This window comes from Rhinatrema bivittatum, chromosome 8, assembly GCF_901001135.1.
Source record: "Rhinatrema bivittatum chromosome 8, aRhiBiv1.1, whole genome shotgun sequence".
NCBI classification, from domain to species: Eukaryota; Metazoa; Chordata; class Amphibia; order Gymnophiona; family Rhinatrematidae; genus Rhinatrema; species Rhinatrema bivittatum.
The window spans coordinates 113,363,005-113,382,053 of NC_042622.1; the positions used below are offsets into that span (position 1 = coordinate 113,363,005).

Below are 19,049 nucleotides of genomic sequence, written 5' to 3' on the forward strand. Positions count from 1 at the left end.
ACCACTTACATAATGTTCCCAAGTATAATATACATCCTCAGATTACACATATGGACATATCAGATGGTATAGAGGAACATTTCCATCCACATCAAATTACACATATAGACATATCAAAAGGTATAGAAAAACATTTCCATCCACCCTTACTATATTCATACTCACCTCACCACTCATACAAACACATTTTTCTTGTTTCTTATGGATGCCACTGCGGCGTTTGAGGAGTGACTGGTGGAATGCAGGAAAATTAATAGAATCGAAGGGCTGACACTGGTAGAAGATGTGAAGGATATATTTATGTGAATGGCGGTACCCATGATTATTGACCTTGGTTTTATTGCAGATAATATTGCCTGACTATTGATATACATGTGTGATTTCATGTTGGTGAAAAAGGATTATGTGAATTGAAGAACGACATGGATATGATGAGGTTGTGAGGACCATAGTGATTTTGTAGAGCATATGCGATGGTAGTTGGATTACATGTGAGTAGTGCAGATCGCACTGGCATGACCTGGTGTCACGGAAGATACTAGTCCAGGGATTTTATGGGAATGGTGCAGGAATACATCCCCTGAAGAAGCCCGGGTGGGGCAAAACAAGGGTCCTTGTTGGGACTGGGAGGTGGTTGTGTGTAGTGATTTTAGATGAGGTTTTTTAGATATGTATGATGTATAACTGGTATGAGTGGTGAGGTGAGTATGAATATAGTAAGGGTGGATGGAAATGTTTTTCTATACCTTTTGATATGTCTATATGTGTAATTTGAGTGTGGATGGAAATGTTCCTCTATACCATCTGATATGTCCATTTGTGTAATCTGATGATGTATATTATACTTAGGAACATTATATAAGTGGTGTAATTTGTACACATCTAAGTATTGATATGTGTAAAGAATAAAAATAATAATAAAATATGTTAAAGATTAGGATATATGGAGTATATGATATATTAGATTAATGAAGTGTTGCGGTCTCGGTCGCCACGGTGGCGCCCGAGACCTTACCTTCTTCCCGGGTCCCGGGGAGCTGCCGCGTTCCGCGGCCTCAGGACCCCGGCCGCCGCTTCCCCCAGCCGTTTCGGTCCTCCGCGGGCCTGCAGGGCCTTCGGGCGCCATGCGCCGGCTCCCACGCTGCTGCTGGCGTGCTCTCACGGCCAGCCCCGCCCCCAGGCGCGCGTGCGCGGCTGACCTCCAGTTTTAAAGGGACCAGCGCGGGAAAACCCGGCTCCTCCCTTCTCTGACGTCAGACCCTGCAGGGCTATTTAAGCCCTGCAGTCCCTTCTCTTCTTTGCCTTGCAACGAGTTTCACTACTTCCGGTAGTTCTAAGTTGCGTTCCTGGATTGCCTGTTACCTGCCTGACTACGCTCTGCCTGACTCCGCTTGCCTGCTACCTGCCTTGACCACGGATTACCTGACTCCGCTTGCCTGTTACCTGCCTTGACCACGGATTGCCTGACTCCGCCTGCCCTCTACGGTTTGCCTGACTCCGCTTGCCTGTTTCCTGCCTTGACTCCGGTTCGTAGTTTTGACCCTGCTTATCTTCAGCCTGCCCTGACCTCGGTTCGTGACCCCGACTTCTGCTCGCTCGCTGCCTGCCCAGACTCCAGTCCGGATTCCACTCCTGGGTTTCTTCGTTCTCGCCTAAGTCCCAGCGGTCCGGGTCCCTACGGGCTCCTCCTGGGGGGACCTCGGGCTTCCAGGGCGAAGTCTCCTAAGTCTTAGCAACCCGGGCTCCCACAGCTCCTCTGGAGGAGTCTCGGGTTTCCAGGTGAAGATCCTATTGCCCAGTGGGAGTTCTGCCTACCGACTGTTCCCTCGGGCCAGTCGGCCCAAGGATCCACATCCGGATTGTCTCCAGCACAACATGAAGCCCCTACATGTATATGCTCTATGTTATACTCTGTCAGTGTTTATATGTTTTCTGTATATGTTTAGTTTTTTAATGTATTTTAATACTGATTATCATTTTAAATATTGTTAAACTTAATTATCATAAGTATTAGATTATAAGTGATTGCATATGTGCACAAGTACTGCTGTTTTTAATTTTACCTGATAATTTGAAATTTTGCAGCCCCTGATGCAGCCTCTTTGCTGGGTGAAAGTCAGCCTGAGTCGGGCATAATTTATTTAATTCCATGAGTTTATACAGCGTTATTATGAATAAAGGCATCCCTATACCTAAAGCAACTGGTCTGTGTTTTCTTTGTCTGCTTCCTGGCTTTGTTAGATCGTCTTCCATACTGTTTTATTGGACCTAGCAGTAAATGATGACATGGACTTAACTGGAATCTCAGACACATGGTGGAAAGAGGATAACCAATGCAATCGTGCTCTAACAGGGTACAAATTATATCACAATGATAGAGAGGAGCATTTTGGTGGCAGGGTGGCACTTTATGTCTGAGATGGCATAGAGTCCAACAGGATAAAGATCCTGCATGACACTGTACAATCACATTTTTATGGGTAGATATCCCTTGTGTGTTGGGGAAAAGCATAGATCTAATTCTCAGTGGAGCTCAGGATTTGGTGAGTAAGCTAAAGGTGGTGGGGCCACTTGGAAACTGATCATAATATGGCCAAATTTGAACTAATGACTGGAAGGGGGACAGTAAGTAAATCCAAGGCTCTAGTACTAAAAGGTAAAGGTAAAGAGTGTGCAACAGGCATGGACATTGTTAAAAAAAAATACCATCTTAGAAGCACAGTGCAGATGTATTTCACATATTAAGAAAGGTGGAAAGAAAGTCAAACAATTTCAAGCATGGCTAAAATGTGAAGTGAGAGAGGCTATTTTATCCAAAAGATCTTCATTCAAAAATTGGAAGAAGGATCCATCAGAAGAAAATATGATAAAGCACAAGCATTGGCAAATTAAATATAAGACATTGATTAGACAGGCTAAGAGTGAATTTAAAAAGAAGTTGGCCATAGAGGCAAAAACTCATAATAAAAACGTTTTAAAATATATCCGAAACAGAAAGCCTGCGAGGGAGATTTAGATGATCGAGGGGTTAAAGGGGCACTTAGGGAAGATAAGGCCATCATGGAAAGATTAAACAAATTCTTTGCTTCGGTGTTTACTGAAGAGGATGTTGGGGAGATACCCATTTCGGAGACGGTTTCCATGGGTGATGATTCAGATGAACTGAACCAAATCACGATGAACCTGGAAGATGTGGTAGATCAGACTGACAAACTGAAGAGTAGTAAATCACCTGAACCAGATGCTGTACACCCAAGGTTCTTAAAGAACTAAAAAATGAAATTTCAACCTATTTCAATTAATTTATAACCTATCATTAAAATCATCCATTGTACCTGAAGATTGGAAGATGGCCAATGTAAACAGTGGAGTGCCTCAGTGATCTGTATTTGGACCGGTGCTTTATAATATATTTATACATGATCTGGAAAGGGATATGATGAGTGAGGTGATCAAATTTGCAGGTGTCACAAAATTCTGCAGAATAGTTAAATCTAAAGCGAATTGTGATAAATTGTTGGAGAACCTTACAAAAGTGGAAGATTGGGCTTCCAAATGGCAGATGAAATTTAACGTGGACAAGTGCAAAGTGATGCATATAGAGAAAAATAAACAGAAGCAAACAGAATGTTAGGAATTATTAGGAAGGGCATGGCAAATAAAACGATGGGTGCCATAATGCCTCTTTATCGTTCCATGGTGAGTGAGACCACATCTTGAATTCTGACTGCAATTCTGGTCACTGCATATCAAAAAAGATATAGTTGCACTGGAGAAAGTGCAGAGAAGAGCAACCAAAATGATAAGGGGCATGGAATGGCTGCCCTATGAGGAAAGGCTAAAGAAGTTAGGGCTGTTCAGTTTGGAGAAGAGACAACTGAGGGGGATATGATAGAGGTCCACAAAATCATGAAAGGACTTGAACAGGTTAATGTAAATCAGTTATCAACTCTCTCAGATAACAGAAAGACTTGGGGGCACTCCATGAAGTTAGCAAGTAGCTCATTTAAAACAAATCGAAGAAAATACTTTTTAAGCTCTGGAATTCATTGCCAGAGGATGTGGCTACAGCAGTTAGTGTAATTGGGATTTCCTAAAGGAAAAATCCATAAACTGTTATTAATTGGTAAGCAATAGTAGCTTGAGATTTAATGTTTGGGTACTTGCCAGGTACTTTTGACTTGGATTGGCCACTGTTTGAAACAGAATACTGGGCTTGATGGACAATTGGTCTGACCCAGTATCTTATGTTCTTATAGGGAACAATATTGGATTTTTCTTCTTAATTCTGTTGTTCCTAGTGGTCTGAATGAGGAACTTGCTTGGTAATCTTTAAGTCCATTTTTATATATTCTGACTTTATGCTGATACTACTAAGATGCCCTATGAATGGATATTTGCTCCTTATCTCTGATTGGTTCTGTTTCCAGTTACTTGTCTCTGATTGGCCACTTTGGCAGTATGTTCGAGTGCTGCTCTCCTTCCTTTAGGACAGTCAAGATGGTGTTTGACAAGATTTGAATCAGCATGCAGTGTTCATGAAGAAGTTATGTGTTGTGTCCCCTGATTAAGATATTGCATTGAAATGTGACCACAGTCAGGACATCGTATCCAGAATATCAGCCTGCACTGCTTCGGCCATAAAGTCTTTTTGACTCTTTTACAGATACGTTTTTATTTACATCCAAAATTCAAAATAATTACTTTTAGTGCCATTGTTGCTGTTGCGATCCTGCCCGCGAGGAGCGTGGGCAGGCTCTTACCTTCTCACAGCCAGTTGGGCTGCTGACGCTGCTGCTTCTCTTTCTCCCTGAATCAGCTGGGGCTGTCCCCGCAGCTGTTGCCATGCGGCCGGCTCCTCTGCTCCTGTTTCTGCCTTCCCCCGACGAACTGCTGCGATCCCGGGACCTTTCAGCCAGCAGGGAGGCCGTCCTTGCCGGTGCCTGCTTCAGCCCGGGTCCTTGCCTGGCAGGGAAGCCGTCCCTGCCGGTGCCTGCAGCCTGCTACAGCTCTTTACTCTGCCTGCAGTCTTACCTCTCCTCCTGGGGCTGTCTTCATGGCATGGAGCCGTTCCTGCAGTCAGCCCTTCTTCTGCTTCTTGCTTCAGTCTTTGCAGCTCTCTGTTCTCCCTGCCAGTGCCTGCAGCCAGCGTTACCTCTCTCTGCTTTTTCCTGCTTCAGTCCTTGCGGCTGGGAGCTGCTCCAGCGACCTGCCTTCACCCAGCTCCAGCCCAGGGCTGCTCCGTTGCTTCCCTGGGCCTTCCACGTGGCTGAGGACGCCACCAGCTTCCAGCTCTTCTCTCCAGCCTCCTAGGGTGCGGGCGCGTGCCTCTCTGCTCCTCTTCAAGGGCCAGCCAGGTGTGGCCCCCTGCTGACCCCTCCCTGGGCGTTGACCACCTCAGTTCTACTAAAAGGCTCAGCTTCCAGTCTGTCTTTGCCTTCGCAAGGAGTTGGTCACTTCTGAGAACCTTCGCTCCAGGAAGTTGTCCGTGTTCCAGCCTTCTGCAAGGTCCTATGTTTCGTGTTCTCTGTCGGAGCTCCTCCTCCAGTCCTGATGTCTGCCTGCTATTCCAGTCCTGATGTCTGCCTGCCGTTCCAGTCCCAAGGTCTGTCACTTGATCCAGTACCTGTGTTCCAGTCCTGAGGTTACCTGCTGTTCCTGATGTCCATGTCCTGCCCTGAGGTGTGTCTCCTGTTCCAGTATCCGTGTTCCAGTCCTGATGTTACCTGCTGTTCCAGATGTCCGTGTTCCAGCCCTGAGGTCTGTCCTAGTCCTTGTTCTTGAACCTGATGCTTCAACCTGCCTTTGGCTGCCAGTGTGCAGCAAACCCTGCCTTGAGCTGCCAGGAGTGCAGCAAACCCTGCCTTGAGCTGCCAGGAGTGCAGCAATCCTGCTTTGGCTGCTGGTGTGCAGCAACCAGCTTCTTCCCTGTTACCTAGATGTCGGTGCCAGATCCAGTTCCTGATCCAGTCCATATGTTCTGCCCTTCGTCTTGTCTGGCTCCTGAGCCTTCTGGCCTGTTGGGCCCTGGAGTGGCCAACAGGCGGGATTCGTCCCTGTGCTCTGGAGCTTCCGTTCCTGCCAGCCGACGGGGCTTCAGATGTCAGTATCCCAGCATCGGAGTTCACTTCGCCTGGATCTCTCCTGCATTCTCCCGTTCTCAGCGTGGTCCGCGACCGGCCTTCCTGGGCTGAGTAGGGCGCTCATGAGACAGGGTGGTCCGCGACTCAGTCCCGCGGGATGGTCTGAGTAGGGCGCCCTGAGGGACAATGCCCATGTCTTCCTTCAGCCCTCATTCCTGAGTCTACATCTGCACCTTCAGTACCTCGCTTCTGAATCTACGTCTGTGCATCCAGTACCTCGTCCTGAGTCCACATCTGTGCCTAAGTCCACGACTATGCATCCTGCACCTCGTTCCTGAGTCCACGTCTAAGCCTGAGTCTACGTTGTTCCTGAGTCTCGTCTGAATCCATGTTTCAGTCTTCGCTGCCCTGGCCTCCATCCGGCCTGCCGCTTCGTGCCGTACCCTGCGGCAGGTCCGAAAGGGCTGGGAACGGTCGGAGGACTGTTCACAAGACCAACATTGCGTTGTTGGGTCTTCCAAAGCGTGCAGGTCCGGAGGAGGGCCTGTCTCCGGTCATCACTCCAGCCTGGCTCCCGTCCAGCCCATGCTCGGGCATGCCACGCCTCCCGCGGCACCTCTTCAGTGTTTCGCTGGGGTCGAGCCGTGGCCCAAGGACACACATCTCCCAGTAGTGGGATCGCTCTCCTAGCGCTCCACAAGAGTTGCTGGAACACGATGATTGATTTGAGACTCACAATAGGTTTTCAGTGGCAGCTTGGTCATGTACATTCGAATGAGTCATTACTGAGTATATCCACCTTGAGTACTGATACATTACATTATGGTTGGTGAGCTACATTTAGTCTGAATGATTTTTTTGAACATTTATTGATTTTTCACTCTTTTCAGTGGTATGTAGTACATTATTGGCTTTTAAAATAGTGCCATCCACACCAGAGGAAGGTGCCAAAGTGACATCACTGGTGCCATCCTTCAGTCAGATGGTGCCATTTTCCAAGAGCTGGGTCATGAACGGGAGTGAGTGGTTATTGCTCCTGACCTTTTTTAACTAGGATCCAGGAAGGGGGTAAGTGGGGGCCAGAGTTGAAACTCTCCAGTCCTGGCACTTTTAGATTGGGGAGGGATGTTTGGGATCCGGCCCCAGTCCAGGTTGGTTCTGGACAAATTCTGGCACTGGGTCGGCACTGAGTAGGCCCTATACCAGGCTAGTAGAGGTTGCAGGAACCCAGGAAAGCCCAGCTAGACTTATGAAAGCCTGTTTTTTTTAATTGTTTTGGGATTTAACTATTCGGAATACTTTTGTAGCTGCAAATTTGATCACCTCACTTTCCTGATAATTTATAAATATATAAAAAAGCACCAGTCCAAGAACAGATCCCTGAGCACTCCACTGTTTACTTTTTTCCCACTGTGAAAACATATAATTTAATCCTACTCTTGGTTTCCTGTGTTTTAATTAATTTGTAATCCACAAAAAGACATTGCTTCCTATCCAATGACTTTTAGTTTTCTTAGAAGCCTCTCATGTGGGACTTTGTCAAATGCCTTCTGAAAATCCAACTACTCCACATCTACCGGTTCACTTTTGTCCGCATGTTTATTCACCTCTTCAAAAAAAAAATGTAGCAGATTTGTGAGGCAAGACTTCCCTTGAATAAATCCATGCTGGCTGTGTCTCATTAAATCATGTTTATCTATATTTTCTGTGATTTTAATTTTTATAATAGTTTCCACAATTTTTCCTAACACTGAAGTCAGGCTCACCAGTCTATAGTTTCCTGCATCACTTCTGGAGCTCTTTTTATTTATCGGGGTTACATTGGCCACCTTCCAGTCTTCAGGTACAATGGATGATTTTAATGATAGTTTACAAATTACTTATAATAGATCTGAAATTTCATTTTTTAGTTCCTTCAGAACCCTGGGTTACATACCATCTGGTCCAAGTGATTTGCTACTCTTCAGTTTGTCAATCTGGCCTACTACATCTTCCAGGTTCACTGTGTGATTTGGATCACTTTATCTGAATCATCACCCTTGAAAACTGTCTCCAGAATGGGTAAATCCCCAACATCCTCCTCAGGAAACACTGAAGCTACAAATTCATTTAGTCTTTCCGCAATGGCCTTATCTTCCCTAAGTGCCCCCTTTAACCCCTTGATCTATTGGTTCAACTGACTACCTCACAGGCTTCCTGTTTCAGATATATTTTAGAAAGTTTTTTTAATGAGTTTTTGCCTTTATGATCAATTTCTTTTTAAATTCTCTCTTAGCCTGTCTTATCAATGATTTATATTTAATTTGCCAATGCTTATATGCTTTTTCCTATTTTCTTCAGATGGATCCTTCTTCCATTTTTTGAAGGAAAATCTTTTGGCTAAAATAGCCTCTTTTACCTCACCTTTTAAGCATACCAGCAATCATTTGCCTTTCCTTCCACCTTTTTTAGTGTGAGGAATATATCTGGACTATGCTTCTAAGATGGCATTTTTTTAATAGTGACCATACCTGTTGTACAGTTCCAGCCTTTTGAAGACAAGGCTAGCCTGAAGACAAGATGCTGAAGAGAAGGCTAGAACTGTAGATAAGACTGAACTGAAGACAAGATACTGAAGACAAGCCTGGAACTAAAGACAAGGCTGGACTGAAGACAAGACTCTTAGGCAACACACTCTACACCTAGATTAGTGGGACCTGTTGCTGAAGCAATGAAGTAGGAGCAGATGAGCCCTTTTATAGAGCTTTAGTAGTGTCCCATCACTGACCCTTTAAATCAAGGAAAATTGAGCGCACCCCTAGAAAGAGGTGAATCATCTGGGGCTGGTGGTATTGGGCTGTGTGAGGAGTTGGTGGCATCAGGCTGCCTGCAAAGTTGACAGTGTTGGTCCACATTCAGAGTCAGCAGCGTTGGGCTGCATGCAGAGTCTGTGGGGCTGGACCGTGTGAGAGGTCAGCAGCATCTTGCTGTATTGGAGCACAGCAGACTGCCATGTGGAATTTGGGCAAAGCATCGGGAGCAGGCAGGATGGGTCAGGCCAAGGAGGTGAGTGTGGCAGTCCACAGGAGTAGCCCATTGACTGTCAAACGTAACACATATCCGCCAAAGAACAAATAAAGTTAAACAAAAGAACAGTCATAAAAGCAAATTTAAAAAAATGTCCATTTTAGCCTGGAAAAATATTTCTGAGCATGCAGAAGAAGTCACACATAATTATATTTGAAGTTGTAGAATAAAAGAATTCATAAAGAAATAAAAATTCACCCAAATATAGAAGTAGCCTTTATTCTCTATGATAGCCCTCAACTGGTGTGTGCATACACATTTTTTTCATTTTGTTTTGTTTTTATTTCTTTAAAACAACAAAAAATACAATTAAAAAAAGAAAAAGAAAAGAAAAGTGGTCATCATCACCACCACCAAACTCTTCCCCACCCTAACTCCTGGGTCCACCCTCAAACTCCCCCTTCCCTAGCCCTCTTATTTCTTCAGGAGGCAGAATCAATCCCCAGTCATTCCTGCTCCATATCTGTTTTCATTGCAAATGTCACTGGCAGATCAAAGTTAGTACTATGTAAAATTTTGCTCTACAAAATGGTGCTGGCCCACAAAATTTCAACAAGAGGGCAAAAGGGTCAGAGGAGAAGGCGGGTGGAGCACTGGGAGAGGACCTAGGAGTGAGGTATTTTTTTGGTGATTTCCTTTTTGAAAAAAAAAAAAAAGAAAGAAACAAAGGAAATAAAAAAATTGTATTCATTTTTCTTTTGCTTTGTTTTTAAAATGAAGTGAAAGAAGACAGAAAATTTTATTAAAATATATAATTTCATTTCCAACTAACACACATCCTTAACCCTCAGACACAATTGTATTATGCCAACCCAAGGTCGACTTAAGTCTGAGCTGGAGCACTGCTACGGCAATGCAGGTCCCGTTATTTCCTATGGGAGTGATTTTGCCACCTTAAGAACACTTTTACACTTTCTAAAAATGTATTTTTCAGATGGTATGTGATAGGTAGGGGTGTGCATTCGGATTGACCGCATTAGTAAAACGCAACTCATATTTTTTTTTTACTTAAAAAATTGATTCGACATAAACGATCGGATTTCCCACATATCGACATAGATATGTTCGATATGTGGGAAATCGCGATTGTTGAGCCAAAATAAAAATATAAACCCCCTCACCCTCCTTAATCCCCCCCCCCCGACTTACCACAACTCCCTGGTGATGGAGCGAGGAGTGAGGACGCCATTTCTGCAATCCTTGGCGAGAAGCATGTGACGTCGGCGGCACGTCGAGTGACGCCGGCGTCACGTGATTCCCGGCTCGTTCGCGCCGGACGGCTCGTTCGGCCCAAAAAGAACTTTTGGCCAGCTTGGGGGGGTCAGGAGGCCCCCCAAGCTGGCCAAAAGTTCTTTTTGGGCCGAACGAGCCGTCCGGCGTGAACGAGCCGGGAATCACGTGGCGCCGCGTCACTCAGACGCGACGTCACGTGATTCCCGGCAAGTTCGCGCCGGACGGCTCGTTCGGCCCAAAAAGAACTTTTGGCCAGCTTGAGGGGGTCAGGAGGCCCCCCCAAGCTGGCCAAAAGTTCTTTTTGGGCCGAACGAGCCGTCCGGCGCGAACTTGCCGGGAATCACGTGACGTCGGCGTCACGTGATTCCCGGCTCGTTTGCGCCGGACGGCTCGTTCGGCCCAAAAAGAACTTTTGGCCAGCTTGGGGGGGTCAGGAGGCCCCCCCAAGCTGGCCAAAAGTTCTTTTTGGGCCGAACGAGCCGTCCGGCGCGAACTTGCCGGGAATCACGTGACGCCGCGTCTGAGTGACGCGGCGCCACGTGATTCCCGGCAAGTTCGCGCCGGACGGCTCGTTCGGCCGAAAAAGAACTTTTGGCCAGCTTGAGGGGGTCAGGAGGCCCCCCCAAGCTGGCCAAAAGTTCTTTTTGGGCCGAACGAGCCGTCCGGCGCGAACTCGCCGGGAATCACGTGACGCCGCGTCACTCGACGTGCCACCGACGTCACATGCTTCTCGCCAAGGATTGCAGAAATGACGTCCTCACTCCTCGCTCGATCACCAGGGAGTTGTGGTAAGTCTGGGGGGGGGATTAAGGAGGGTGAGGGGGTTTAAATTTTTTTTTGCACATATGTACATATACCCAACTCATTGGATTTTTTTTATGTCCATATTGGCCGCAAGTGGGACCCCCTTTCGGACATAAAAAATATGAACATAAAATTTTGCTCTGCACATCCCTAGTGATAGGTACCGTTGTTTTCAGATTGTATTGTTCCTGGGAATCTATTGGTATTTATTATAATGAACAAAAACAAGAAAAATGTAAGTGGAAAGAATGATTTTTCTCCTGTTTCTTTTTGTTGTTGTTAAAATAAACACTGAGAAAATCCTGAGAAAAATGAACTAAAAGTGAAAACAAACTGGTGTCAATCATCAGGCTGTGTTAAGGCTCTAACGTGCATTATATCACGTATATTGCATATTTGGTCTTTTTCTGCCGACAATATTATGTTACTATGTTATATTATTTATACACTAGTGTAAGAGTCCTGTTCAAAATCAGCTTCTCCTACCAGGAATCACATCATTTGTCTTTGAAAAACTTGCTTTACGCTGCCCAGCTGCCTATATTGGTGCACACAGAATTTTTCATCTCTCTCTTGCACTGATCTGTCTCTACATTTCCTTACATTCGTGAATATTCTCTCTCTCTCTTTTGCCATCAGTCAGTCACACTTCATGCTCATGTTTGCCTGCCACATGCTTTGTACAAGTATCATTCATGAACAACCTTGTCTACGTATACACTTTTCATTAACAAATAGTACATATCTATGCACGACTTGTATTCCAACTAAGGCCTGGATTTTCTAAGGTCGCAGACCTTAGAAAATCCAGCGGTAATGGGGGGCGGGCCTGCGAAAGCCAGCAGCCATCGCACCACTGTGGTGCGCTGGCTGCTGGCTTTTGCACTGAATAACTATACCATAAAAGGTATAGTTATTCGGTGTGAAACTGGCGGCGATAAGGGTCCTTACCTTTTGCCACCAGCGATGTCACCGCAGCGTCGGCCCCGGTGCCACCATGACTCCTCCTCTTCCGGGGCCGACTCCACCCCCATTTAGTGATCACATGCGAAAAGGGACTTTTCACGTGCGATCGCTTTTGAAAATGACCCCCTAAATGTAAAAAATGCAAGATTAAAGCCCATTATGACTGAAAAGCAGACCCAGAAAAATGACCAAAAGAGCAAGCAATAATAGCAAGAACCAGAGAGGATTTTTGAAGAGACTCATTATTTCCACTGCCTCAATAGCCCCTTCAGTATATGAGGGAATGGATACTTCTTACTATGAGCAGACCATAGGTGGTATTAAAAGGTCAAAGGTTATGACTTAGGCACCTCCTGCAGAATGGAAATCCTATTTGCTTCATTTGGATATCATTGTACATATTTATATGTTTGTGCTACATGTTTCAATCTGATTCTTGAACCCCTTTTAAATCTACATATTGTTCTATTTGAAATATGAATCTTATATAGCACATATTAAATATTCAAATAAGGTTCACACTACAAATTTTTGTTCAGCTTTATAATGTTCATTTTTCACTTTTAAGAAATGTGTTTAACAAATTGATGCACACGTCAACAACCTTTTCATCTACCTTGTGCTTTGTTGTAGGTTTAATGCATACTTCAGACTTATATACTAACACAAACATGGAATACAGTTTACACACACACACAAAAAAAAACAAACAGTGGATCATATTCTGAGCAAAAATATACTAAACACATGTCCTAGGCAAAATAACAAAAATTACCTGATGATTTGAATGCAGTCAGTTCTACTGCCTAGGAAAGAAATACATGCATTAGTAAAAAAGTAAAAAAAAGCTGTAGATATAGTAGCCCAGGTTATAAAAATGACTGGAGGAGACAATGGCACAGGGAAGAGAGTGACTAGAGCAGATGAATCCAAATGCTACTATACCCTCTTGCTAGCTAATCATGGCTATATTATCACTGGAGTTATATTATAACAGAGTTTAAAAGGGCTGTAAATTCTTAATCTCTATTGGAGCAATAGTGTCTTTTTACAATAAAGAATATGTGTTAAATTATCTATTATGTTTTTGTACTACATATATTCTTACAAACATGTGCATCTATCATCTGGTCATGGTGAGTCAAGGTTCCTTGAACTAATAAATACATTTTTTGCTTTATTGAATGCAGGAAAGATAACAATTAATCTCAGCATACCCTAGTAACTTTGCAGGTCCCTGATTCTAGCAAAATACTAACATCCAAATGCAAATCTATTTAAAACTCTTTTACATTTAATAGTTAGATAAAATTGCATTGAAATAATCAGCTAAAGTATATTTAAATGAAAAATATTTTACATTGCAAAGTAGCAGAGAGCTCATCTGTTTATTATTGATTTAAAAAAAATCAATAAAATACCTAGGGGGGGGGGGGGAGGATTTTCAAACAGCTCACCTAGGTGGAAAGTTCCAAGTTCTTTGCACCCACAGACCTTGGGACTCATTTCCAAAAAGAGAAAGCATGCACATCAGTGGCATAGCTAGAAATGATTTTATGGCTGGGCCAAAGGTTAACATGGATGGAATCTAGGCATATAGGTCTGATTCATGATAGTTATGTTCTTCTTGATAAATAAAGCCACAGAGGATAACTTTTAAACAAATGCACCTGGTGACATATGTGCATGTATATGGCCAGGAACAGATATGCACAATTATTTTATAACCCGTGGATATGATATACGTGCGTTTTATCAAATATGTGTATCTCTACCCCACAACATGTGGCATATGTAGGCTTTCATGTGAATACATGCAATGTGTTGAAACACTTATATCAATGCATTGAATGCACATACTTTTCCTATTTTAAAGATATCCGAACATATATTTTGAGTGCGAAAGTAAACTAGAACTTACTCATGTAAGTCGGCCAATTTTAAAATATGTGCCTAAATTAAATTAACCAATTTACCAATTAGTCCACCAGTTTGGCAGGTCCTTCTCCAGGTCATAGAGACCTTTCTGGTTGTTCAGCCTGAACTCTCCCCTGTTCACCCAGACCTCTCACCCAGCCAGTACCTTACAATAAACACGTTTAATATCACTTATGCAAGATAATTATCAGGTATAAAAATATGCAAGTAAGTTGGAAAATATATGCACATATTGTCTTCTAAAATAGTAATTTATGCTTGAAAGTGTTAGCCCTGCCCCAGAATGCCCTAGATTGTCCCTTTTATATGTTTGTATATGTGCATGCAAAAGTGCAAATACATGCTTATATTTTACTTTTACAAAATACAGAGCAGAGGGTACTTACATGTATATGCTAATTTTTAAGTGTGTAAAGTTTTGAAAATTCGCCCCTTGGAATGCGCCTGACAAAAGATTTCTAAATAGTGGTGGTGTGCGTGCATTTGAAATGAATGTGCAAGCCAAACTGAAAATGCCATTTTTGGTTTGGTTACTTCAAACAAAATGAAACACTAGTAGGCCAAAAAATGTTCTAGTTTCCACCACTTCAGAGATCCATTCTCTATTAAAGAAAATGAAACCTTCCTCCCATCCCCTCGACCTAATACCATCAAAACTCCTTCTGCTAATACCTGAAACCATCTCCAAACCACTAGCAGACATCATAAACTGTTCCTTAACACAGGGAATCTTCCCTGATGCCCTAAAAATTGCTTCTCTTAAACCACTAATAAAGAAACCAGATTTGGATCCCAAGAATCCAAACAACTTCCACCCAATTTCCAACTTGCCTTTTGTAGCAAAGATTTTGGAAAAACTGGTCAACTCACAACTCTCGGACTACCTAGAAGATCACGAAATACTATACCCATCCCAATATGGGTTCCACAAGGCTTTAAGCACTGAAACCCTACTCTTATCGCTAACAGACCACCTCACCATGGGTTTGGACAAAGGACAACCTTTCCTACTAATTCCCCTAGACCTGTCGGTGGCGTTCGACACTGTAAATCATACCATCATCCTCAATCACCTATCAGACATTGGAATAACGGGCTCTGCCCACACATGGTTCAAAACATTCCTATGTAACAGAGGCTACAAAGTTAGAATCAATAATAAAGAATCCCCCCACTACAATTCCTCGCTAGGAGTTCCTCAAGGTTCCTCCCTATCCCCTACTCTATTCAACATTTACCTTCTTCCTCTAAGCCAACTGCTAACCAACCTACAACTAAAACATTTCCTATACGCCAATGACATGCAAATTCTGATACCCATCAAAGAATCTATCACCAAAACACTTAAACACTGGGAAAATTGCCTCTGAGAGATTAACTGTCTCCTCGCTAACCTAAACCTGATATTAAACTCAGCCAAAACAGAACTCCTCCTCATCACTCCTGAAAACAACAACTCCCCGCAAAGTGCCCCATCTAACACCATTGTCACACAAGCAAGAGACCTAGGAGTAGTAATAGACAATCACCTGAATCTAAAAACATTCATCAACAATACTACCAAGAATTTCTTCTACAAGCTACAGGTAATAAAAAGAATGAAACCACTCCTACACTTTCAGGACTTCAGAACAGTCCTACAAGCCGTAATATTCTCCAAGATAGATTATTGCAACTCTATCTTGCTAGGTCTCCCGGCCTCATCCATAAAACAACTTCAGATGCTCCAGAATGCGGCAGCTAGAATCCTGACAAACTCTAGAAGAAGACACCACATCACTCATATTCTAAAAAATCTACGCTGGCTACCCATACACTTCAGAATTCCACACAAGTCCTTCACCATCATCCATAAAACCATCCATTCCCAAGCCCCTCTCAACCTCCAAATCCCCCTCAGACTACACACATCATCCAGACCCATCAGAGAAGCCTACAGAGGTTCCTTTCTCATCCCCCCTACCAAATCCACACACCATCTAGCACTCAGAAACCGGGCCTTCTCCACGGCGGACCCCTCCCTCTGGAACACATTGCCACCTGATCTCAGACTGGAACCATGCTTATTAACATTCAGAAAAAGGCTTAAGACTTGGCTATTTAAACAAGCCTTTCCCGAGTCTAATATCCATTAACAGACCATTGCTGCACAAAGTAAATACTGCTCATTGTAAATAATTTACTTCTGTATAAACTCTTTAATTATTGTCTCCTTGCTCTACCAGTTCTAGCAACCCTGTTATATTGTAACTTTTTTGTTTCTTATGCACTTGTTATATGTACGAAGTTACTGCACCCCCTGTTATCTGTAAACCGGCATGATATGATTGTATCATGAATGCCGGTATAAAAAAAGCTCTAAATAAATAAATAAATAAATAAATGACAGCGATAGCATCAGGATTGGGAGGTTGTATTATTGAAAACATCCCACCCTTCACTCTCTCAGGCACAGAGAGTAGGGAAGAAATAAGGATATAACAAAGGGTAGATAAAGAAAGCACTTGCTAATAATACTGCAAGTCATAGAACAATTAGATTAGTATTAGTAGGCCACAAAGCCCCCAAAACCAACTGGGTCATTACCAGCATATTAGTGGTGACTGAGTGTTATTCACTAAAGTCATAGACCCAGGACACTGAACTGAAAGGGGTAATTTTCAAAGTTACTTCCATGCATCAGACCCAGATTTAAGTGCTTAAGTGACTATTGTAAAATAGCCCCAGTGGCGGAGTTGGGGTGGGAACAGGATTTACATGCAGACTTTGGATTTTTCAAAAGTGTGCAGGTAAGTTTACACACAGAAATAACACATTGCTAGGAGCAGGTGTAGCTTCTAGAGATGTGCATTCATTTCATTCGTTTCATACGTTTCCCATTACATGTCAATTAGATGTGCATTCGTTTCATGTGTTTCATACGTTTCATGCTTGTATAGGAAACGTATGAAACAGATGAAATGAATGCATATCCCTAGTAGCTTCCTGAGTATAACTTGTGCACATAGTAGGGGAATAGCAGCAGTAACCTCTGCATGTAACAGTTTTACTGCTGTGCACAGTGCTCTAAAAGTACTATCTGGAAGCACAGCAATAGCCTCACTAGTTCTGGTGGTTGTTTAGATTATTACAAAGCTTGGAGGTAAGTCACTGGAAGGTGGTGGATTCCTAGGCATTGGATCTTAAAGCTCATCTACCTAACAGGTTCATTCATCAAAATTCATAATGGTGTTATCATGGGCATTGGGGCCCTAACGCCTGCAATAATGCCATAATGCATGTGCTATTTATTGCATCTCAAGATGTGTATGCACATTTTAGTCAAAGGGGAGGAGTTTGGGTGGGGTTAATGAAAATGAAGGATGTTTAACGTTGTGTGCGATAGTGTAACACACGTTATCGCACATTTTAATGCCGGAAATAATTACACCATTTTTCCTGGCATTAAGCTGTGCGATATGCCCAAAATGGGATTTGTGATATTTATCACAAATCCCATTCTGGGCAGGGGAGAGGGGAGAAGGAGAGGAGAGAAGAGAAGATGGAGAGAGCCTCTGGGATGGTGCCTGCATATTAGTCGACTATTTATACCACTGTACGAGGGTCAACTAATCACTTGTGATATTTTGGTGGTGGTCTAGGGTTTTGGGGCCAGTTTTACATTCACAATGAGATGTATGAACAGCACAGTACACATCAGTGAACATTTCATGTGATATGGAATGAGGAAAGGTACACAAAGATGAGATTTCTACAATGTACTCTCGCCCTAGCTTTTGACTTATATGAGAGTCTTATAAAGAGTCTCTCTCCCTCTCTCTTCCTCCCCCAGAACAGCTCAAAAACAAGGAAATGACTGTCACTTCACAGGGTGCAATAAATTTATCACACATTGCAGTAAAATACCTATGCGAAGCACTAAAATAGTACATGTTACAGTAATTCAAAAATTACCCTAACCACACCCCCTTTCCTTATCGCAGGCATTATTCATGAGAAATTTATAGCATTTTGATGAATCTTGGGGAAAGAGAGTAGAATACCAAAGAGGAAGATGACAAAAACTCATTTTGGATATCCTGCAAGTGGGTACATTCTAAGGGGCAGATTTTCAAAGCTCTACACGTGTAAATCCGGGAGGCGGGGCAGGGCCGAAGCCTCCAGGCACAGCAGCCATTTGCCACTGTGCCCGGGATCGTGGGCTGGCCGTTGGCTGGCGGGTGCAACCTAAGCCTGCCCAGAGGCAGGCGCAACTTATAAAATAAAGGTTAGGGGCATTTTAGGTAGGGCTGGGGGCGGGTGAAAGGAAACTTCCCTCCGAGGCCGCTCCAATTTTGGAGCGGTCTCGGAGGGAACGGGGAAAGCCAGCAGGGCTCCCCAAGGGCTTGGCGTGCACCCCTTTGTGCACGCCGACCCCAGATTTTATAACATGCACGCAGCTTAAAAGCTTCGGGCTTCTCTATTTACTGATCTAGCTATTCCACTTCAGCAAGCTTGCTGGTAGAGGAGGGCTAAGAATGTGGGGAGAAACTGCAGCTGTTTCAGGACTTGGGATTCATCTCAGGGTGTTGAGTAAGTTTGTGAGCTGTGACCTATAAGGGGATGGGAGCAAGAAGAGTATTTGGGGTCAGGGAGGGAGGAAGGGAAAGAATGCTGGGGTCATTCCTGGAGGGGAGAAAAGTGGTGGTGGTGACAGAGTGAAATCGTGTGGATTAGCAGGAAGGGGATAGAACCGAGAACATTGATGGGATGAGGGTGAAAGGAGGTAACTTAGGAGTAATCTAATGAAATATTTCTTTACAGGAAGGGTGGTGGATGCATGAGACATTCTGTGGAGAATGATACTGAAAATAAGGAAAGGATTTTAATTCAAGAAAGCATGGGATAAGCACAGAGGTCTTTGAGGGAATAGTAGAGATTGTAAAGCTGAGCAATTGGTGGGGATGAGCAGACTAGATC

At 43.6% G+C, this 19,049-nt stretch overlaps 1 protein-coding gene across 1 annotated transcript in view; it reads right to left on the minus strand.

Moving 5' to 3' along the window:
- ADGRD2 (adhesion G protein-coupled receptor D2) overlaps window positions 1–19,049 on the minus strand; it is a 322,967-nt gene that overhangs the window by 16,431 nt on the left and 287,487 nt on the right. The window contains exon 25 of the mRNA XM_029614032.1: window positions 12,928–12,958. Within this exon, the coding sequence (XP_029469892.1) occupies window positions 12,928–12,958 (31 nt within the window). The remainder of the gene's footprint in view (window positions 1–12,927; window positions 12,959–19,049) is intronic.